We start from the raw sequence: 23,751 nt of genomic DNA, 5'->3' as shown, positions 1-23,751 counted from the left end.
CCAATCTTCTTCTATGGAGTCAATCACTATGGACGGCTCACTTATACACATTCCTCCTTCACAATAGCCCATGCCGAGAAGAGAGAAATTGTATTCTCGAAGGCTTTCACGGCCGGGATCTGATGGTTGTTGTGGGGTTTTCGGGCTCTTTGGCCGTGTTCTGAAGGTTGTTTTTCCTGACGTTTTGCCAGCCTCTGTGGCCAGCATCTTCAGAGGACTGGAGTAGGAGCATGAAAACAGAGCACGGACTGAGTTCCTACTCCAGTCCTCTGAAGATGCCGGCCACAGAGGCTGGCAAAACGTCAGGAAGAACAACCTTCAGAACACGACCAAAGAGCCCAAAAAACCCACAACAACCAAGAGAAAAATTCTTAACCAACCAGGAACAACCATTATTCCAGCACCTACTGTCTATAATACTAGAATCTACCATCGACAGACAACCACTACTACTGCAGATTTCAGATGTGAGACGTGCTTTTCAGAATATTAACGTGCGAAAGGCAGCTGGACCAGATGGAATCACAGGACGAGTTGTTAGGGGCTGTGCTGCAGAATTAGCTGGAGTTTTTATGGATATTTTCAATCTATCCTTGTTGCAGTGTTCTGTCCCCACTTGCCTGAAGACATCTATTATAGTGCCAGTCCCCAAGCAGTCAGCTGTGGTATCTCTCAATGACTATAGACCAGTGTAGCATTCAGCCCTGCCCTCACCTGTCCGTCACAGCTGGGCATTAGAACATCAGCCAATGAGGGGACAGAAGGTGGTGCAGAAGGGGGAGGAGCTGGAATATATAAAGGGGTGTATGATGTAAGAGAGAGAGATTTTGAGAGAGTGAGTGATGAGTGTGTCTATGGGCCTGTGAGCCAAACAGTCAGTGAGGGAAGAGTCTGTGTGTGTCAGTGAGTGAGAGACCTTGATTAACATCCTGTGATTTACTTACTTTATTTTGTTAAACCAATAAACAAGTTTTTGTTTTGAAACAACACTTGTCTTTTTAAATATTGGATAAAATTGGTGGCAGCAACTGAAGAAGAAGAGTGAGCACTCTTGGAGGTCTGAGTTGGTAGAGGCTTCAGCGTGCTCGCTACAACCAGTAGCTTTAACATCTGTTATTATGAAATGTTTTGAGAGATTGGTGCTGGATTACATTAAGGCTAGACTTCCACCTTCTTTGGACCAATGGCAATTTGCATATAGGAGAAATAGATCTACTGATGATGCTGTGTCCATTGTACTCCATACTGTATTGAGCCACTTAGAACAACAGGGAACTTATGCAAGGCTGTTGTTTGTGGATTATAGCTCTGCTTTTCATACCATTCTACCAAATAGGTTGTTTTTAAAAATGATCAACCTGGGATTACCTCAGAAGATCTGCGTGTGGATAAAGGACTTTCTGACAGATAGGCCACAGTCAGTAAGGATGGGATCTCACCATTCTTCTACCGTGGTACTAAGTACAGGAGCTCCCCAGTTCTGTGTGCTAAGTCCCTTCCTCTATTCCCTGTACACACATGATTGCACCCCACTATATAACACCAACGCAATTATTAAATTTGCGGATGATACGACAGTGGTGGGGCTCATAAATAAGAACAATGAGTCTGCTTATAGAAAGGAAGTACAAGGGTTTATACTTTGGTGTAAAGAAAATCATCTCACACTTAACATCAAAAAAACTAAAGAACTCATAATTGATTTTAGGAGGAAGAGAAATGTACATTTACCACTGTACATAAATGGCGAGGAAGTGGAGAGAGTTGGTAGTTTTAAATTTCTGGGCACTTACATCTCAGAGGACCTCTCATGGAATATAAATGCCAACATGCTAATAAAGAAGGCACAGAAGAGGCTGTATTTCCTGAGAATGCTCAGGAAGTTAAATTTATCTCAGCATTTACTTCTGTCATACTATCGTAGCACCATTGAGAGTGTTCTAACCTATGGCATTCTGGCATGGTTTGGGAGTAGCTCTGTAGCGGACAAAAAAGCTCTACAGAGAACCATTAAAATTGCCCAGAATATCATCGGGCTCCAGCTACCCAACCCTGTATGACATCTTCACATCCCGCTGTCTGAGGAAGTCACACAGCATCCTGAGAGACTCTTCCCATCCTGCTTATAACTTTTTTGAACTGTTGCTGTCTGGCAGAAGTTATAGAACAATTAAGACTCGGACCACACATTTTCTGAATAGTTTTTATCCTAGAGTTATAATTGCACTTAATAATGAGCTTAAAGACCACCAGTAGTGAATAGTTAGTTGGACTGTGTTACTTGGCCTGCGATGTAGATGTTTGTATTTTTAGTGGGGACTTTTAGGGGGGGGGAATGTTGGGGGATTTTTTAGTGGGTGGGGAGTGTTTGGGGAATTTTATGTGTGTGCATGTGTCTGGTCTCTGGGTGTCTGTGAATTTCATTGTATGGGTATACTGTGTATATACTTACAATGACAATAAATAAATAAATAAATAAATAAATAAATAAATAAATAAATAAATAAATAAATAAATAAATAAATAAATAAATCTTTAAGATATAAACATGGGATTCTTTTGAAGTCACATTTTGCCAATCTGGATAGACTGCCTTAATCACCTTTCTGCAGTATTAACATGCTTTCAGCTCTAAATATGCCTGCCACTAATGTTTCTTTCTGGCTTTAGATTCTCTGACTGAGAAGATAGGATTTGGGGGAAATGTAAGATAGATAAACTTTAGTAAAAGGTGAGCGTTTTATGTGATCTAGAGAGAAACCAGAGTGTATGTAAGATATTTTGTACTTTCTCTGAAAAGCAATGTTTTGATAGAAAAAAGAGAAAAAGTATGTACATTGTGGTTGTACATGTGTGTGTATTTAGGTAAAGGAAGGAGCACTCAATGCAAAACATAAGTGTTGATATTTTCAAATCACCATGTCAATCTGCTTGACACAGCTTTAAAGGAAATAAATTAAAGCATGACCGGAAGTTCAGATGTTTAGGCTAAAACTACAGATGTCTCTGGTTGCTTATTTAGCATCTCTGATCTCAACACTAGACTTTTTTTGCAGCTTTTTTCCATGGAAAATTATTATCAGAATGATAAATGTTATATTTTGTTGAATTTCATTTTGGTGATCTTGCTGGTTTACAGTGAATTTTCTTGAAAAAAACTTGATTTGGGGAAATCTAAGAATCAAAGGAGCTGAAGGAAAATATTCCTCATTGTAGAAGTTTGTTAGAAAAGTACATCTGACTCCAAAGATGACCTACATTTTTCATAAACAAAAGAACTTCTGTAGTTTTCTAGTCCTGTGGAAACTGATTTCAGACTTCTAGAGAAAAGTGTCTGGTAATACTGGTAGGAAATAGTGTCCTCTTACACAGTGCTGAAACTTGGGAGAAACCAATTTGCTACTGTTATTCAGGTTGCACTCAATGTTAGCAGTACATGTATGAAGAAGGGAATAGATGGGGGCAACAGGAGCAGGGGGACTCCTGCAGAGCACATGCTTCTATCAGCCTTTCATGGAAGACAACACTCTGAGTAGTAACGGAGACACACACATGCATACACTCCTTTTGTTATTACCCAGAAGGTGACAGGAGCAACAATTTGTCAAAAAAAAACCCACAAACAAACCATCTGTTGCGCTATTTAGAAATGACCATAATGCATAATTATTTTTCTTTCATAGGTAGAGTCACCCCTGAACAGCTCAACTCATATATCCAACTCTTTAAAAAGAAATTTGAAGCTCTTGAGAACCACTGTGGACTTCTGCAGATTGCACTGGCTGTTGTTCAGACACTAAAGCACCCTGAAGTTACTAAATGGGACAACTTCTTAGCCTTTGAAAGGCTACTTGTGCAGGTACAATATGATTGCTCAAGGGGATTGTACTTGAGCATCTTACTATTCATACTTCTGTGTTTTTGCCTTCTTCCTTTCCTTGTGCCCAGGGTGGCTGTTCTTTGGTCAACCATCCAACATTAGGTAGGCCACATCTTTTCTATATCACTTTTGCCACTGTTAAGAACCACAGGGAAGAATATATGTAATGTTCATCCATTGAAAGCAAGTATGGGGAAAGTGCACCCTGCAGGCTTCACACAGCCCTTTTGGGGTTCCAGAATATCCCCTAAAAACCTTTTGAGAGATACCTTTTACCATGAAAACTTAATTTTTCTCCCAGGAATGAACTGTTTTAGGCTTTAAAAGGCTTTTTTAAAACAGCAAAATCAACAACAACCATGAGGGGGGGGGGAGCCTTTTCAAACTCAAAACAGATCCTGGAGAAGGGAATTGGATTTACAGGCAATTTGTATCCTTTACACCCAAGGTTTCCCAAGGGTTTGGTTTGAATTTTGATGTGTTTGTTTCTTGGCTGTGTTTTGTAGGCACTAGCATGTCATGAGTACCATCCTTAAAGTTCTGGAGGAAGGCGGAAATGGCCCTCAGTCTTTGGAATGGCCCATTTCTGATTTAAAGTTCCACTGTAGTCAGTGGAAGAATAAACCACGTGCTTAAATATTTTCCACTGAAGTCAGCTGAGGTCCATAGGAGTCCTGTATGAACTCATCTGAACATAGCAGAATTTCTATGTAAATCCATGTTAGATTAGGCTCTTAAAAGTTTCCTGGACTTGGCCAAGTCATGTCAATGGTGTATAAAATGTGAGTGTAACATTTGTAAGTGTATTTGAACAAATGCAAAACTACATGTTCAGCACTGTGCAAAAGGTCCACTGAAAAAGCGACAGCAGCATGCTGCACAAAATCCCACGTGAGGAAGAATGCAGAGACAGGAACAGGGCAGAAGGCAAACAAATATTTTTAAAGTTGTATTTAAATTGTCAGTTGTTACCGAGCTCTTTCCTAATCATACCCATCTCTGGATATATACCCATTGCCTTCCAGACTTTATAATAGGTTGAGAATTAGAGCCAAAGCAAACTTTCTTCTCTAGCATTATAATTGCTTACTGAGTACACATTCATTTTCTGCAGTCAAACAACAATTACTCTGAATTACATGATCCTTAAGGCTTACAATTTTCTGTGCTTCGAAGTAGGACAGAGAGCCCTATTTCAAGCATGTGGGGAAGGGAATGGGAGAGTTGGGCATTGTGGACCACGGGTGGGGCAGAATCAAACCTTTTTTTTTAATACTGTGAAGGTTGTCTGTACTGAAGGGAAGGACTAAGCAGTCAGTAGTTGTGGAGCCCTGCTCCAAATTATAGCAACATTTAATCTGAAGTCATGCTGTTTTTTGTTAAATTTACCACCATTGCACCCTGACCTTTTCTGTATAGACAGAAAGTAGCATACATAAAGTGCTGCAGTAGTTTGCCACTTTGATACTGGCCAGGCGAAGGCTGCTGAGCTTCAAAGATGGAACTACATCATGCTGCAACAGATCAATCTATTTATGATTCCAGTCAAGTTACTTCTCCCCTTTCTCACCTTTCTGTCATCAGATAATTTTTCTTCTAATTTTAAACACATTATAGAACAATTTACAATTTTAATAAACAGAAAACATGTAAGAAAAGGACAGTACTACCACATCAAACTCTGCAAAAGCAGCTAAAATTAAAGAGTTGCACACCAACACCTTGGTAAATTGATCCACCAACCAACAGCATCTCCATCTTACCCAGATTGAATTTCAGTTTGTTATCCCTCATCTGGTCCCCAGTTGACTCCAGTCCCCTATTTAGCATATCTGTCAAATTTCCTACATCACACAGAAAGTGCAAATACAATTGGATGTGATGGGGCTACCCTTATTCTACAATACTGATAGCCTTATTCAGTGATTTCTTAAGTCAGACAACATGGGCAACAACAAAAAAACACTGTGGAATATCACAGCACAACTAGCAGAGTGCTGAGCAATTTCCTTGTTATTCAGTCTTCTAAAGACAGTTTGTTGAATAGACATGGAACCACAGGAATGCAGTGTCCCCTTCTCATTTTGGAGATACCATCTAGAAGAATATGGCCAATGATGTAGAAAGTACTGATCCAGGAGAACTAGCAAGGTCACACTCATCTACTTCTCTCAATAAAAGATGTTAGCCAGAATAACCAAGACATAGCTGGAATTGAAACACAGATAGAAGTAAAGTTGAAATTGATTCAGGTTGCCAGTGTTATCCAAGAATTCCTGAAGTATATAGCTGCTATCACTTGAGCTCCCTGGTGTCCCACAGGGAAGATTTCCAGTGGACTGATAGTCTTCTGGATATAAGGAAGATTTGTCAGGAATATCAGCTATTAAGAGCAGAAGAAAGCACCAAACCTATCAACATTCTAACAAAACATTAATGTAATACTTTTCAATTACAGAATTGTTATTTTGCATTGATTCATGTTATTCTTTGTGCAACTGTGATTCTCCATGGATGTGTACAAATATAAATACGATATCAGGCTTAGGTTATAATGTTTTCCCCATCAGGACCATGGACTGACCCACTTGAAATCTGCCAGGTAACTTGCGTAAATTATAGATTCAGCAAACAAAAAGACTCTTGCAAGTTTTCTAGTTCCCATTCCTTGCATTCTGGGGTGAGGGGTTCCTGAGAGTTCAAGCTTCTTAAATAACCAATTAACAATAAAATGAAGTGGGATCTCCATACTTGTAATATAAATGATGGAGGATGGATTTCTGCATTTGATGAAGGAATTATTTGTATTATAAGTGCCTGCTTAATCTCATGATCTGCAAAGGAAATCATGTATTTTGTAGAAAGGGGGCTGAGCGTGTGCAGCTGATTTAACCAAGCTCCAAAATGTGACTGTCGCGTACCCCCAGTGACGCCTGTGTGTTTTGCCTCTGACACAAGTTCACCTTCGGACACGACTTGTTCTTTACCCTTTTATTCGCTGTCACCAGAGGATATTATCCTCACTATCTCAATTATGAGTCTCACACTCTTGCTCCCAAATAACATAAGGTTTATTTAAGGATAAATAAGTGAATCACAGAAGGAAGATCATGGATGTTCTATTATCATTCATTCATTAAACGTGGATTTGATTACTTACCGTATTTTCTGCTCCATGAGACGCACCTCTCCATAAGACGCACCAAATTTTTAGGAGAAGAAAACAGGAAAATAATAATCTGTTTTCTTCTCCTAAAAATTTGGTGAGCCTTATGGAGAGGCCCGTCTTATGGAACACACCCTAGGACCCTTTGGAGGCTCACCCTGCCCCCCCCCCAGGGGCCAGAGGGGGTGAAATCGCCACCTTCAGGGACTCTTCTGAAGCTTCCCAAGCCTCAAAAGAGTCCCAGAAGGTGGTGATTTCGCCCCCTCTGGCCCCGCGTGGGGGCAGGGTGAGCCTCCAAAGGGTCTTAGGGTCTGTTCCAGGACCCTTGCGAGGCTCCCCCCACGGGGCCAGCGAGGGTGAAATCGCCAGCTTCCAGGACCTTTTCTGAGCCTTTCAAGCCTCAGAAAATATCCTCAAAGCTGGCGATTTTGCCCCCGCTGGCCCCGTGGGGAGTGGGGGGAGCCTCGCAAGGTTCCTGGAAGGCTTACTCCGACCCTTGCAAGGCTGCCCCCACAGGGCCAGTGGGGGCGAAATCACCAGCTTCACTCCATAAGACGCACAGACCCCCCACACACACTTTTTTTGGGGGAAAGTGTCTTTTGGAGCAAAAAATACGGTATAATCTTGCTTGTACTCATTTACAGTGGTGCCTCGCTTAACGAGCGCCCCGTTGAGCGATTAAATCGCTTAACGAGGGGCTCTGGGTCATTGCTGGAGCATTCGCTCAGCGATGGCCCCTATGGCGTTTTTTCGCTTTGCGATATTCGCTAAGCGATTCGCTTAGCGAATATTGCATAACGAAGCGGGGGAGAACAGCTGATTGGCGGTTCCAAAATGGCCGCTGGAAGGTCCGCGCTACATTTTCGCGCCCTGCCCTCGCTTACTGAGGGCGCGAAAATGGCAGCGCTATGGAGGAAGATCGCTTAACGTTGAGTTTTAAAGCCATAGGAACGCATTGAACAAAGTTCAATGCATTTCTATGGTTTTTTTATTTCCGTTCAGCGACATTTCCCATAGCGAGGGTTAATCCGGAATGGATTAACCTCGCTATGCGAGGCACCACTGTACTTTAATCAAGATCTCAATATTTTCTTACTGTCAATGTACTGTACTTCTAATTCCTTTTAACTCTTTAATATTCTCTAACTAACCAACTGTCCAGTATCTAAACTAAACACTTCACAGTCTCCTCCCTGTCTAAATAAATAAATAAACACTTCACCATATTTTTCCTAGCTGCCTCTCTGGCACTCCCAGTTCCCTTGACTCTGCCCCTCCTGTCCTGTCATAGACTCCTGTACTAGAGCTCTAAAATGACTGACAGGAGTGACGTGTGGGCTGTCCGCCACATGAACCAATTCAGTCCTGTTTTTTATTTAGGCTGAAGTGGATCAGATTGATCTGAATCTGTTCCAGATTAATCTGAGTCACTTTTGACCAGATGCTAAAAAAAAAAAAGCCAGAAAACGGGTCTCCAAAATGTTGCCAAACAGCGCCATGTGAGAAATACACCACAGTGGCATGATGGAGGAGGGAAGCTAACTGATTGTTTTAGATTCTGACATTAGAATCTTGCCACAACTTTTCAATCACTGCATTTGTGCTGATTATGTGATGTCATTGAAGATGCATATTCAGTTCTGTCATGCATCTCTTTGTTCTTTGCTTTTTTCTACTTGTTAATAGCAGATGGTTGAAAAACTTCTGGTGGTTCTTGATTGTCTTTGTTAGTCTGGGCCTCTGTTACTCCACTTCCAGACTTCTTGTTGTGTGTGAATCCTAACACATTGGGTAGTGGTACTTACCCTTCCTCCTCCCACATCTCTCTAGATTCTAATCTGAGCAACAGTCACACCAGCATTCTTTGATCATAGTTTTTGAAATAATTTTGTGGTCGTTTGGTAGTACTTCTGTTTTTATCATAGCTTGTGTTTCTCCTTCATCTTGTCAATGTCCACCATTATTTCTTAATTCCTTTCCCATCCTTCTTTATTCACTTTATCTGTTGCTTCTGTTTAGGTTTTGGTATTATTCTAGTAATTCTGTTATTTAATGGCACTTTCATTTGTGTGCCACCTTTCTCCCCATAAGGGACCCAAGGCAGCTCACAACAATTAAAACTTTAAAATGACAACAGTTTTAAAATATACAGAAGAAGCTGTTTCTTCTTTTTTCTACCTCTGACTCACATTTGATTCAAGCCAACTTTTCAACTGTATTGTTTAACATATAATGCAGAAGCCATCTCTTTTCAGTTTGGTTACTTTAATAATTATTTTTTTTATATTATTTATTTTATTTATATCCCGCCTATCTAGTCGCGAAGACTACTCTAGGCGGCTTACAACAAAGTTAAAATACAATAAAAATAAAACAACAAATTACAAAACAGGTAAAAGTAAAAAGACAGTAAAGAAATAAGAAAATCAAAAATAATCTTATGAGAAGGCCTGCCGAAACATCCAGGTCTTTAATAGATTCTTGAAAGTGCCCAGCGAGGGAGCTCCGCGAATGTCAGGAGGTAAGTTATTCCACAGGCGAGGAGCCACCGCCGAGAAGGCCCTATTTCTTGTTTTCTCTTTCCGGGCCTCCCTCGGCGTTAGGCTCCTCAGCCTCACCTCCTGGCTCGCCCGTGTGACCCGGGTAGAACTTGGTGGGAGAAGGCGCTCCGCCAGGTATCGAGGCCCTAAACCGTTTAGGGCTTTATACGTAAGCATTAGCACTTTGAAGTCGATGCGGAACCTGATGGGCAGCCAATGCAATGCGGCCAGAGTGGGCGAAATATGTTGGAATTTTTTCACTCCACTAAGTAATCTGGCCGCCGCATTCTGCACCACCTGTAATTTCCGCAGCAGCCTCAAAGGAAGCCCCACGTAGAGCGCATTACAGTGGTCTAATCTTGAGATTACGAGCGCGTGTACTAAGATGGTGAGCGCCCCCACTTCCAGGTAGGGCCGCAGCTGGGCTATCCGCCTAAGGTGAAAAAAGGCGGTGCGGACCACCGATGCCACCTGTGACTCCATGGAGAGCACCGGGTCCAGATGGATCCCCAAGCTGCGTACCCCATCCCTAGCAGGGAGAGTCACCCCCCCAAAAGAGAGGGAGTTTCCCAAATCCCCGACTGTGGGGGGGCCCACCCTCAGCACTTCCGTCTTGTCCGGGTTCAGCCTAAGCCCGTTCTCCTGCATCCATTCCAGTATAGTCCCCAGGCAGCGCTGGAGGCACAGGACGGCTTCTGCGGTTGGCAAAAAGGAGATGTAGAGCTGCGTGTCGTCCGCATACTGGTGACACGAAGCACCACACCCCCTGATGACCCCACCCAGCGGCCTCATATAGATGTTGAATAGCATTGGGGAGATAATCGACCCCTGTGGAACCCCACAATTGAGGCTCCACGGGGCCGAGACGCTCTCCCCAAGCTGAACTCTCTGGGGACGGTCCTCCAAGAAGGAACGGAGCCAGGACAATGCCAGGCCACCTATTCCCAACTCGGAGAGCCTCCCCAGGAGGATACCGTGGTCAATGGTATCAAAGGCCGCTGAGATGTCGAGGAGGACCAACAGGGACACTTTGCCCCTATCGGCCTCCCTCAGTAGGTCATCACACAGGGCGACCAAAGCCGTTTCTGTGCCGTGGCGCGGCCTGAAGCCCGACTGGAATGGATCCAGGGCATCTGTTTCTTCCAAGAGCGCCTGAAGCTGGTCGGCCACCACCCTCTCGACTACCTTGCTAAGGAAGGAAACATTGGCGACGGGCCTGTAGTTGCCAATTTCGTCCGCCGCCAAACTAGGTTTCTTCCTAATGGGCCTAATGAGTGTGTCCTTCAGGGCAGATGGAAATCTGCCCTCAAGGAGAGACTCATTTATAATAGCCGTGGCCCATTCCGTTGTTAACGGCCTGGCTGCTTTGATTAGCCAGGCCGGGCAAGGGTCCAAAGAGGAGGTGGTGGCACGACAGCGATCAAGCGCCCTGGAGACAGTATCAGGCGTAACAGGCTGAAAGGTGTCCAAAATCACCGGGCAAGACGGAGCGCTGGACATCTCAGCTCGACTCACTGTACTCAAAAAAGGAGAGAGGTCCCGGCGGATGGCCTCCACTTTTGATTTAAAAAATGCTGCAAATTGGTCCGGCGAAAAACTAGGGGGAGGCCCATCACCCGGACCAACTCCGGAGAGGTCGCGTACTATACGGAATAACTCCGCCTGCTGGTTGGACGCCTCGCTTATCCGGTTAGCGAGGTATGATCTACTAGCAGCCTTTACCTTAGCAAGATAAAGGTTAGTAGCGACCCTGACAGCTATCCTATTAAAATCCGTCGGGGCCCCTCTCCATCTGCGCTCTAGCCGTCTCCTGACCCGCTTCCTCGCCCGGAGGTCCCGGTTAAACCAGGGTGCCGGATGGTCTCTGCGGCGGAGAGGGCGTTTAGGTGCGATCATGTCAGCAGCCCTAGTCGCGGCAGCAAACCAGCCATCCACCAGAGCCTCGACAGGAGCGCCAGCCAGGTCAGCCGTAACACCTCTCATGGCATCCTGGAATCCAACAGGATCCAGTAGCCTTCGAGGGCGGACCATAACAATAGATCCCTGCTCCCTGCAGGGGGGGAGAGCCATTTTAATAATTTAATAATTGCACATGAGGGTATGCCCACCTATGAGATTTAGGGGCTACAATGATTAACTTATCTTATTTTCTTATGGGAGCTTCCATGGATTAAAGTCGTAGAATCAGAGAAAAGTGAAGTTGGAAGGGACCTACAAGGCCATCAAGTCCAACTCCCCCCCCCCCGCTCAATGCAGGAATACAATCAAAGCATATCTTCCAGGTGATTATCTACGTTACTCCACAGGTAACTGGTTCCACTGTTCAGGTCCTCTGGTGCACTGAGCACCCTATTGGACCCCACTGGTTCATGGACACTGAATAAATAGTTGTAGGGGGACCCAGTGAGGTGAGAGAAAGAGGGTAACAGTGACACCATTTGTGGGCTCTCAATGTGACAATGACATTCCTGACACCACCTTCAAAGTATGGATTCCATGTGCATCCTATTAATAGATCCACAGTCTGCTTCATAGGAGAGCCCTTTGCTTGTCTATGTAACCAGTGAGAGCCAATACTGGGTAATGGATGGAGTACCAGACTCCAGAGAGATTGCTCCCTGTTGAAATCCTAGATTTATTCTGGAAATTCACTGGAAATTCCCTTACACCTTTGCTCCACCCCACATACATTTTGGGCCCATTTTTTAAGGTTATGATTATTTTGTCAGCCTGTGCTACTTTCTGGGTCCCTTCCTGTCTTTACAGGCACTAGCCCTATTCAGTCATTAGAATTCTCGTGTTTGTAAAAAAAAAAAGTTAGAGAAGAATGCTTCCCACTGCCCCCACTGGTTATCACTTTATGCATGTGATGATAGTTGGAAGAAAAGAGATTTCTGTTCTTCTGTAGACTCTTGTGTGCAAACAAGAATCCTGGAAAATCTGATTTAGTTTTTACAGGTATAAAGGCAATGCAAAAAGAAACCCCTCTTTTCCCCACTCTTTCATCACTGCGTGAACAAAGTGGTGACGGGGTGGGGGATGGGCTAGTTACTTCCCTCTAACCATGCTGATGAAACCAGACTGTGCTAAGGATTGAGTTGTACTTAAATCATAGTGCACAAACACCACACATTAAACAGACACTAACAAAGTCCATAAAAGCAGCACACATAGTTACAAATCTCAAGCACATTAAAGCAGATTTTAAAAGCAGATAGCATAAACCTCCCCAGTACATATCTTTATAAAATTTGTCAGGAATTATCAAATATAGGAGGGATTATAATGTCCTTACATTTCATGAATTTTGTATCTAAAAATAAAAAAAAAGTTAAGCTGTTTTCAACTAAAAGTCCTCCAAGGAATTGGTGCATATCCCCTCTGAATGGTCTACTGCAATCCATGTGGACTATCTGGTGCAGCCCAATGGGTGAGGAAGTCTTAGGAAAGGAGGTAAGATTCAAGATTTGAGTTAAGAAAGAGCTGGGGAGACAGGAGCTGCTCTTCCCTTGGAGGACGAGAAGGTACCACTTTAGATTAAGTAGTAGAATATGAATATGTTTGTGCAAGAGGAGTACTGCAAGGGTGAATATGTGTAGTGATCTTGTGTATTTGCATTTGCATTTTATTTTGGGGCTTTAAAGTCTATATACTTGGAGCTGTTTCCTCTATGTTGCGGATGCCCTACCTAAGCTGATAACTATATTGGGGACTTTGTTCTTATTTGGCTTCAAGGAGACCTTTGCATTTCTCCTTGTTTCTTCAAGCAACTCATGCTCTGGTGAAAAGAACCTGAGATGTACAAATCGTAGCAAATTGTTGTTTGTTATATATACATAAATATATACATAAAATAACTTTTTAATGAAATGTGTGTTTCCAGTGCTAATTTTAAATATATATGCAGCCCCATAGAACCATAATGTTTTGCAGAATTGATACCGAAGAACTTGTATTCTTCAAGTTCTTTTCATCAGCACCAGAGCAGGAATTGCTTGAAGAAACAAGCAAGTATGCAAACTGACAGCATAAAGGAAATAAAATAAAATGCAAATATATAAATCACTACATGTATTCACCATTTCAATTGCCGTTTCTGCCAACTCCTGCGACATTGCTGGAACCAGTTGTATTGGCTCTTGCCTTTCCACTGGACCATTTCAGCAATGTGGAGAGGGGGGATCTGCTGCTTGGGTAACAGCCTATCCTCCATATTACCTTACCCCCGGGCTTCATGCTCTGGAGAGGACACTCCTCGATTCAGAGCATGTTACCATAGTCTCTCGAGACTGAAGGATGCCTATGCCTATGCCTATGTGCACAAACATTGAAATTCTATTACCTACCAAGGTGGCAAGAGCTTTAGCATCCTCCAGAGGAACAGCTGTTCCTGCCTCTCTAGCTTTCCTGTAATTTCTCAACTCAAATCTTCCATCACAGTCCTTTCCTAAGATTTCCTCACCCAGGTTGGATCAAATCAGGGCCAAATCAATCTGAACTGAAACAGGCCTAAACCCAGATCACTGGATCAGGTCCCAAACTGAATTAGGGATACTTGTACAATCCTAGACAAAATGCAGTAATGCCTTGCATAGCACTACCCCATTTAGCTCTGACTCGTTACAGTGCATGAGCTCAGGAATCCATTTTGTGGAGCACAGTGGAGGCCAGGTCAACCCAGTCTATGCTGGAGGACAGCTGGGCCTCTGGAACTCCTGGCATAAAGTATAATGTTAAAATTATTTCATTTAATGTTCATTTGGTTGGCTCCATTTTCTTGGAATGTATCCTGACCACTAAGTGGGTTGTTACTGTGCTCTTAAAAAGATAGGGTTTTTTGGGGGGAGGGGGTTGCCTCAAAAAAGAAAGTAATTTGTATAATTGTTTCAATTCATATTTTAAGGATTTATTTATTTATTAGTATTACATATTATTAAAGTAAGTTTTAGAGATGCATCACTGTCTTATGAGGAAGAGACCCATATGTGTCACATCTGGTAAACATCTTTTTTTCCTCCAAAAAATGCTGTTGCATGTTTGTGCTTAGAAGTATGCACTGATGCCCTTGACTTAGCTTCTACTGAAGATCATGTTTTGAAACTGCAAAGCTTCCAAAGATAACAGGAACATGTTTCACATAATTGGGAGAGACTGCCTTGCAGTGCGTCTCATGTGTTTTTGTTTCTCAATTTGGATTGACCTTTCTTACTCCTTGAAAATATGTTTGAATTGCCGTGTTTGTATTTATGAAGAAACTTAGCTGCTTTACTTTTGACCTATATATGTATAAATTAATTAGGCTAATACTGCAGTCCAAAATACACTTGCTGCAGACCCTAAGAGCTGCTTTTTAGGCTTGCCTGTAGGCTTGGAGAAACAGCAATACTGTGGGCTGATAGTTAAAATTCCAGGTTGTCCAGCTTTATAGAGAGGGGATGCTGCTGAATCCTCCCTTGAGTAAACAGAACTGATTGTACAGGGCTTTTGTTTTGCTTTGCTTTGACTTTTTTTTAATTTGATTCCAAACATATAATGGAACTGGAGAAATCTTAATTTTTGTAGCAGGAGAAAAATGTTAGATGTTCTTGAAACTCTACTGCACTCTGACTTCAAAAATTATTTTTAAACAAGACAACTAAAGCATACTGACTACAATCTAGATAAGTATCATTTGCACACATAGAATGTCTCCTCTTCAGCTCTGACTCATTACAGGGCACGAGCACAATGCTGTTGAAAATGCTGTTACAATGCTATAACAATTCTGTTACTTGCAATGCTGTTGAAAAATCATAGCTTGCTCTTTTAATTTCTTTGGACAACACCTGTATATTCTCTCAGCTTCTTTAAATGAGACTGGGAAGCACCTGAATGAAGAGTGCTTAATTGATCCTACCCCTGGCCATTTCCTTGGCAATAGGGCCATTTCCTTTCTGCCAAGTTTTCCACCAACTATATTCTCGAAGGTTTTCATGGCCGGGATCTGATGGTTATTGTGGGTTTTTCGGGCTCTTTGAGGAGTTTCTGCCAACTCCTCAACCTGGCTGGAGAAGAAAATAATTTAAAACAGCCTTGCAGAAGGAAAAGAACTTACAAGGGAGAATTGACAAATGAGAATACAGTTTATACAACTCCATCAGCCTGCTAGTTATAATCATCACCATCTTAGAACTGCAGAGCTAGACAGGACCCTATAGACCATCCAGCCCCTGTCAGGGAGGCGTAGGGGGGAATCCAACTCCCAACCTATGCCTCAGCAGTTCCCAGTTCCTAGTTGTTGCTGTGCAAGTGGCTTGTGAGATTAGAAACACCAGAGTTTTCCCACAAAATATCTAGTTTGTTTTACTACCACATTGTGGTCTTCATATTTAGTATTTGTGTGTTTAGTCGTGTCCGACTCTTCGTGACCCCATGGACCAGAGCACGCCAGGCCCTCCTGTCTTCTACTGCCTCCCGGAGTTGTGTCAGGTTCATGTTGGTTGCTTCGCAGACACTGTCCAGCCATCCCATCCTTGGTCGTCCCCTTCTCCTCTTGCCATCACACCTTCCTAACATCAAGGTTTTTTCCAAGGACTCTTTTCTTCTCATGAGAATTTAGTATTTAGTTGTAACTTTTTATAGATATATAGTAAATAATCAAGCATTTTAGAAGAGTCCTTGTGGCTGCGTAGAGTTCATTGACCTTTTGCACGCTGGACAGGGGATCACTACACACAAAAGACCAGCTAATGACACCCATCAACCACAGTGACAGATAATCTCTTCTCCTTAGCACAACAAGACACCCACAACAAGACACACTAATCACCCATCTACAGAAAAAGACAAAAGCCTATCTCACAGCCATGGATACTGCACTCCCAGGCCAACTACACCAGAGCACAGAGTGCTGTCCTCTGAAGATGCTGGCCACAGAGTGTGGCGAAACGTTAGGAAGAACAACCTTCAGAACATGGCCAAAGAGCCTGAAAAACCCACAACAACAATTAGATCCCGGCCGTGAAAGCCTTCGCGAATACAATTTGGGTCAACCTTACTTTTTATTGCTTAGTTTTGATTTGAGTTAATATTCAAGGAAGAATGACAAGAAAATTTGAATACCTTATGTTCTTTTATCTGTTTGTCTGTCTGCCTGTCTGCCTGCATTTCTTTCTCTGGTGTAAACAACATGTATTCTTATTTGGAGGTGCAGAATACTAAAGCAGCAATATCGAGTGTGTTTGCTGAAGCAATAGGCAGAGGAAAACCTGTTTCTGATGTAATAATAAACTTCACTTCTCTATTGCAATGTGACTTTTGACACAGCAAGAAATCTAAAATGAAAACCAGAGCTGAGTGAAGGTCTTGACAGAAATGTGCCTTTAATTAGCCCTTGTAAAGGACTGTTTTTTCTGGTAAAAAATCTCAGGTTGAAAAGTTCATGCACAGAATTTCATCTTGTTTCTTGCAACTTGTAATTAGGATCCTGGAATATGCAGGCATATGTCTCTGTACAATTGATTTTGGGGTGCCTATTAATGCAACTTCAAATAAACCAAACCCTATATTCTGGCTTTCATTTTTTCTTATTGAATGTCTCTGTTTTGAATGGAAGCTATTTCAAGACATCTTGAGAAAGAGGAGCATATATAGTCATAGTAAAGCACCCAGTCATATGTGCTGCATAAAAGAGAAATTGGGCATCATCTCTGTAACAGTGATAGATAACTTCTCACATGTCATTAAAGTACTGCAAAAGTTCTTTATTTTGACATCTTTTAAGCAAAACATTTCTCTTCCCATTTTGGTTTGTGTATATTCCACAATGTCTGCTAAGGATATCAAATATTGTATTTGTTCTGGGCGTACTGGCAAGCTGGCTGTCTTGAACTGCATGCCCAATGTTGTTATTCACTGAAGCCAAGAAGTCAGATAATGCATGCCCATCTATTTTTACCTGAGCTTTGAAATGTTTGGCAATGGTATGAAGCACTACGCCGCTAGTTCCAGATATTTTAAAAAAACTGTGGTTACTAAAACTGCAACCCTCGGCCCATCTCCAGTTCATCAATTTTGAAACTGAACATTTCAAATACAGCTTGTAATGTGGCCTAAGGATCTGCTATCTAAAGGGGAACAATTAAGCTGAGGCTCCAGTACTTTGGCCATCTCATGAGAAGAGAAGACTCCTTGGAAAAGACCTTGATGTGGGGAAAGTGTGAAGGCAAGAGGAGAAGGGGACAACAGAGGATGAGATGGTTGGACAGTGTCATCGAAGCAACCAAGATGAATTTGACCCAACTACAGGAGGCAGTGGAAGATAGGAGGGCCTGGCATGCTCTGGTCCATGGGGTCACGAAGAGTCGGACACGACTAAACAACTAGATGACGACGGCCATGCCAAGAGTGCTCTTTGGAACCTAATTTAACTGCAGCCCCCCCACCCCACTAAAAGGAACTTCAACGGAGTAATAGATCTGAAAAGCTTGTCAAAGAAAATGTAGATGAATTTTTCCTGATCACTGTGTGTTACATCACTGTCACTTGTATTTCCTCTACTGTTAATGAGTTGGCCTCCAGGCATCCTCTCTGAAGGATTCATGCTTACTGATCCAGCTAACATTTCAGTGTTCAGGAAATGAATGATGCAAGACATAGTGGAAGTCTGTAATTGAATATCACAAATTCCATGCCCAAAGCTTTGTTTAAAGTCTCAGATGTAGGAAATATAAAGAGGAAGTGTTTGCTTGTGCCCTCTCACCTCTTAAGATAATCTCCCCACCCCACCCCATCAGTTCCTCGTGAGCATAATATAAGAAAGAACTTTCTTGATTAGTTGTCTGGTTATGCAAGAAAATTTTGCTTTGTTCTTTGGAATTTGGTATTTGAATAGGACCTCTTGTAAAGCATTGATATCTCAGCAGAAATGAAGGGGAAGATCCTTGTGCCTGATAGTACTATTCTAGATATTTGTTACATTTGCTTCTCCCTTCAAAAATATTTGCTGTCTGCCAAACTTCTCTCCCTATCTTACATTAATCAGTTAGTATCTTGATAGCTGCTGCTTTTGCTGCTGCTGCTTTTTTTAACTTGAAAGAGCATTTTCCGCGTGTAATTGTAGTAAGTCAGGAAGCATGGCAGCCTTGTCTCTGTGTGATGACACTGTGGAGGCCCTTCACTATTTTCATTCTGGTTGGGAATGAAGAAGGAATGCATGCCTGTTGCCTGGACAGCTGGGCCAAGGCTGTCTCTTTCTCTCTCTCTCTCTCTTGCCAAACTGTTCTAGCAATTTCATGAAGAGATCACTACACAGTCCTCTTCTGGATCTCCATAGTTATGTGCAATTAGTTAGGGCAGATGGTGGATAAAGATATGTGGATGAGTAAACGTCCCACTGAAGGTAATACAGTAGAGATGCATGACTGCCATACTTGGATACATGTTCAGATGTCCATGTGCTGACCCAACTATTATGAAAACCAAGGCTAGAACTGCCTACCTCTACCTTTTAGAGGTTGACTACCCTGGTATTTCGAGTGCTGTTTTATCTGCAGTAGGAATGAACATGTTAGAGTGAAACAACCCACCCCCAGAGTCAAGGGCTTCAATGTGCGCACGCGTGTGTGTGTGTGTAGAATCTGATTTGGAACAATTCCAGCACATGCTACTGCTGGAACTGATCCAAAACAAGTCATCCAGTTTGAATTTGCCAGTGTCAGAAAGTAACTTAATTGAGCCACTTCAAAATATTGGCAAATTAATAACTTCCTCTGGTCCTGGGCAGAAGGGCAGGGGAAGTGAATATTTTAAAATACTGTTTAATCGGCTGTTGCTGATGGGCCATATCAGTTATAATTTTTTTATTTATTTATCCTTTCGACTTGTATGCCACCCGCACTATGCAAGAGTCTCCAGGCATCTTCCAACATCAATTTAAAACAATTCAATTCAGACAGATACTGTACACTAAAAAAAAACACAATACAGATAAAACACAAAATAATCTACAAAAAAACAATAAACAAAAACAAACAAAAATCTTTGCCTCATCTTAAACAGCCCATCAAGAAACTACCCTCAGTTGAATCCACAGCAGTAGCAAGGCAGTTTCTCAACCAGCCCTTTAAGAGAAGGCAAAGATGGGCTGTAGGAGTGATTCCCTGTGAATTGTGGGGTTGATTAGATGGAGTGGCCCACTAGCTCACTCCTTGCTGCTAATGTACTGGCACCCTAAGTGTGTATTAACTGGAAGCTAAGGAATATTGCAGTAGTTGTTTTGACAAATAGGCATGCGTACTGTCTTTCCCTTGAGACCCATATCCTTGGGATTAACAAAATTTCTGGAAAAAGCTGGGAGCATGATTTTATGGGAGGCAGAACTTCAGTTTTTCATGTGGCTTATGAAACACATCCTGTTTCCATTTTGTATCAGTAGCTACAAAGTCTTGTGTCTAAGAAGTTGTGCCCCCCCCCCCGCTTTTTTGTGATGCCAAGGTGTCTCTATATACAAAATTCCACTGTCATCATCATGTTTATTTAACTGGCGGGATGCTACTTTTTGATTCAAATGGAAATGTGTATCTGCATCTGAAACTCTGTGATAAGTTACCCACAATTGTAGCTGGTTCAGATACTTGACATTGCCACCCTCTCTAAATACTGAGATGATCAAATATTGTTTTGTATAACTAGATATGCACACACAAGCAAGACAGAAAACATTTTACAATGTATATTTTTTTAATTACGTGTGTATCTCTGTCACTTTCAAGCCTATTTTTTTCTGTTCACAAAACATGAATGGGCTAGGTTTCTGACTTAATTGTCTAATCATTACTCATTCTCTTTCCTTCTTTATAAACTTTTGCATATCTAAGATGGGGAAAAGATCCTGACAACCATTTTAGCTCTACAGAAATGAAGAAGATTATTAGTGTTTGCGCTACAACATGCGCCTTTTGTCAATTGTTGAGATTCATCCATAGGCTGATTCCATTGTCCAGACGGTGAGAACTCTGCATTCCTCCAAAGGAAATTAAAAATATTCGAGGTGATGCTTCTTGGTAATACCATTTTGTTTCCTTGCTCAACACTTTTTAAAAAGCAATGCACCTCAAATATGGAAGGAAAGTGTTGTACTTATAAACCCTAGTCTTTTGAAAACATTAAAAAAAAAGATATGATTTTTGTTTCAAAGATGAAGTATCAGCTGCCCTTTTTTTAAAAAAAGAAAGAAATCTTTTATTTCAGCTTTTCTGCTCAGTTCTCTGCAGGGAGGTTGATAGTTATGAGAGAGGGGGTGTATTTCTTTGTATCCTCTTTGTAATGTGCTAAAGCGTTATTGAGATTTGCTTTTAGAAAAGTGGAAAAAAAGGATTAAATTTTGCTGTACTTCAGCATTAATCCTGTTGTTCTTGGAAAATTATTATGACATGTCTGAAATTTAATACAGAGGTATATTTGAGCTTTCCTGCCTCCGTGCATTGCAAGCAAACAACTTAGTGCAATACTGCCATCTACTGTTACTTTGGGGTGAGGTGGCATGTGCCCTCAGACTAAACCAGTACAGTAGTACCCAAATTTTTCAGCACTATGCCTACATTTTGATTTCTGAGCAACTTTCATGCTTCCCCATCTCTCCTTTACCATGATCCAAGCTTGGTTGAAGAAAACATGCAGCTTGTGAGTTAAAATTAAGATTAAGCACAAAAACATAGTTTAAAAATGTTTAAAATAAGTGTATATACTTTTCTGCTCTCAAAACGTTAATAAAAATATAGTTTACCTTAAGAAATAGCAGAAACAAAGCAAATATAATGGGAATGTGAAAGATTATATTACATCTAGAATCCAAACCCCCTTAAAATTTTTCACACAGCCCTCGGGAGCATGCCTCCAAGTTGGGGAACCAATGTCCTAAAAACAGTTCTCAAGTAAACCAGAAAATGCATTGTGGAATCTGGTTGTGCAGGTACACAAGTGCAGTATGAAGCTGCAGAAGTGGTAGAAAGAATCGTAACGGGGTGAAAGCGCTATTCACTAAGCACTTCTGCATGAACATCATTCAGCGATTATGACATAATCTTAGAATATAATAATCTTGGAACTGCAGAACTTGAAGGGACCCTATGGATCATTGAGTCCTGCCTTGTCAAGGCAAAGTGGGGAACTGAAGTCCCACTCTCTGTGGCCAGATACCTAAACCATTGAGCTGTCCAGAACCACATAACTGATTATGCGATCCATTACACCCAGTTATCTGGGTGTAATGCCCAGCACACTTACATAGGTCGAACAGGATTTCAGCCCAATGAACTAGATTTCTGCCAATAATACCAACATTACAATGCCATTCTTAAAATATCTGGCATGGTATGTACACGTGTTTGAGAGTAATTGTTCTGGAGTTGGCTTTGTCAGATGATCACTGTTGAAATAGTAATGAACAAAGTCTAAGGCAGTTCAAGGAACTGTAATTGAATCTGTCTACTCTGTTTCTCGTGTTTTAAGTGGCAAATACAGAACCTTTTGCAAAACAAAACCATTTTAACAGTCATGCTTGTTGGATTTTTTTTCCAAAGTTAAATAAAGCTGCCCGCAAAATTTTCTCTCTTGTCCAAGATATTAAGGCCTAGCCTGGCTGAAATATTTGGGAGTCATTTTGTATGCATGTGTGAGTTCTTGTGTTTTGTACTGCAATATTTGGAGTTGCGATTATACTTTGTTTTTAATAGCTATTGATGGCATTTTTGATGGCAGTGCACCTTTTCTGCCAAGGCAAAACAAATCAAACCCCACTTATCACATGAATCATTGTTAAAGTCAGCAGTAATCCACTGTGTAAAATCTATCCATAAAAGCTGGGAGAGAGAGTGGGGAGTCAAACCTGGAACACATTAAATTAGTTCCAGTATGTCCAGGGTAAAGCTCTGCATTGCTTGCTTAAGCAGGCAAAACGGAAACAGGCAGTTTATAACAAGCAGTCTGGTTGAAGAACAGTGGGGTTCATTTGAAAAAGATTTATATCCCTCACTTACATAAACATTACAAATGCAGGCTGCAAGGAGGGAGGCAAATCTTTATCGAAATCTTTCTTAAGAACTTTTTCATTGTGAATAAAATGGACAGCATGTGCTCTTGTTTGAAGATTCGCCAGTATTTGCACAATAATCTTTTTCAGTGCTCTTGGCTAATTAAAACACTTTTTTTTCCGCAGTGATAGCAGACCACCTACTATTAACTCTATGTTATTGCTGGAAAAAAATGTCAGAATCAGGAGTGTGGTAGTCAGAGAAGAGAGCTGGCAGTGGTTGTATAGAAATGTCAGTTTTGGAGAGGAAATAATTCTGCTCAGATCTATGTTCACACAACAGTGCTCAAGTTCTCTTAAGCAAGAGAGCACATTTGTATCATTGCAGCTGAAAAACTACATTTGAAGAAATGGATTGCAAAATATATGGTGTCTTGTAAGTTGAAAGTGTGAGCTATGAGCCCAGAAATTTTTTATTGAAATCCACGTTAACACCAGGATGGGCTGAGGCAAGTCTTTTTCTCTGAGAACTGCCTCCTCTCTGTAATATAGATATATTAATTCTTCCCTTGTTGCAGACATGTAAACTACTGAGAGTGCTTGAGAGCATTCAGAAAATGCTGCTTTAATGCTTTGTTTTGTTTGATTTGTCCAAATCTGCTGCAAGGCACATGTAATGGTGGCACAGCATATTTTATTTATTCATTCATTCATTCATTCATTCATTCATTCATTCATTCATTCATTCATTCATTATTTATTTATTTATTTATTTATTTATTTATTTATTTATTTATTTATTTATTTATTTATTTATTTAACTTATATGCCGCCCACTCTACCCAAAGGTCTCTGGGCGGCTTACAACAATTTAAAATTCAATTTTAATAAAATGATTAAAATACAATTAAAATTGCCATCGGGACATTTTAAGGACCAGTCTAGTTTGTTCCTTATTTAACATGTATTTCTGAAAGCATCCTCTGGATATTAAGCTTTAAGGAGGCTGTAGGTGGCTGGAAGAAATGTGCATGAAAATCTCACATGCTGCAACTCATATCTGTTCATGTGGTTTCCTTACTGCCACTAAAACGATTTGCTTTCTTTCTCCCACCTTAACCACTGTTTTTGGCTTGCAGGGTCCAATTTGAAGCAT

At 41.4% G+C, this 23,751-nt stretch overlaps 1 protein-coding gene across 1 annotated transcript in view; it reads left to right on the top strand.

The window, feature by feature from the left end:
• The window catches only part of SCFD2 (sec1 family domain containing 2), a 202,422-nt gene that overhangs the window by 51,383 nt on the left and 127,288 nt on the right, over window positions 1-23,751 (top strand). Inside the window, exon 4 of the mRNA XM_020792486.3 lies at window positions 3,684-3,859. Coding sequence (XP_020648145.3) covers window positions 3,684-3,859 — 176 coding nt within the window. The remainder of the gene's footprint in view (window positions 1-3,683; window positions 3,860-23,751) is intronic.

Source organism: Pogona vitticeps, chromosome 5, assembly GCF_051106095.1.
Source record: "Pogona vitticeps strain Pit_001003342236 chromosome 5, PviZW2.1, whole genome shotgun sequence".
In the NCBI taxonomy this organism is placed as follows: Eukaryota; Metazoa; Chordata; class Lepidosauria; order Squamata; family Agamidae; genus Pogona; species Pogona vitticeps.
Note: the sequence above shows the minus strand (reverse complement) of the source record. Positions and strands in the feature narration are given on the sequence as shown.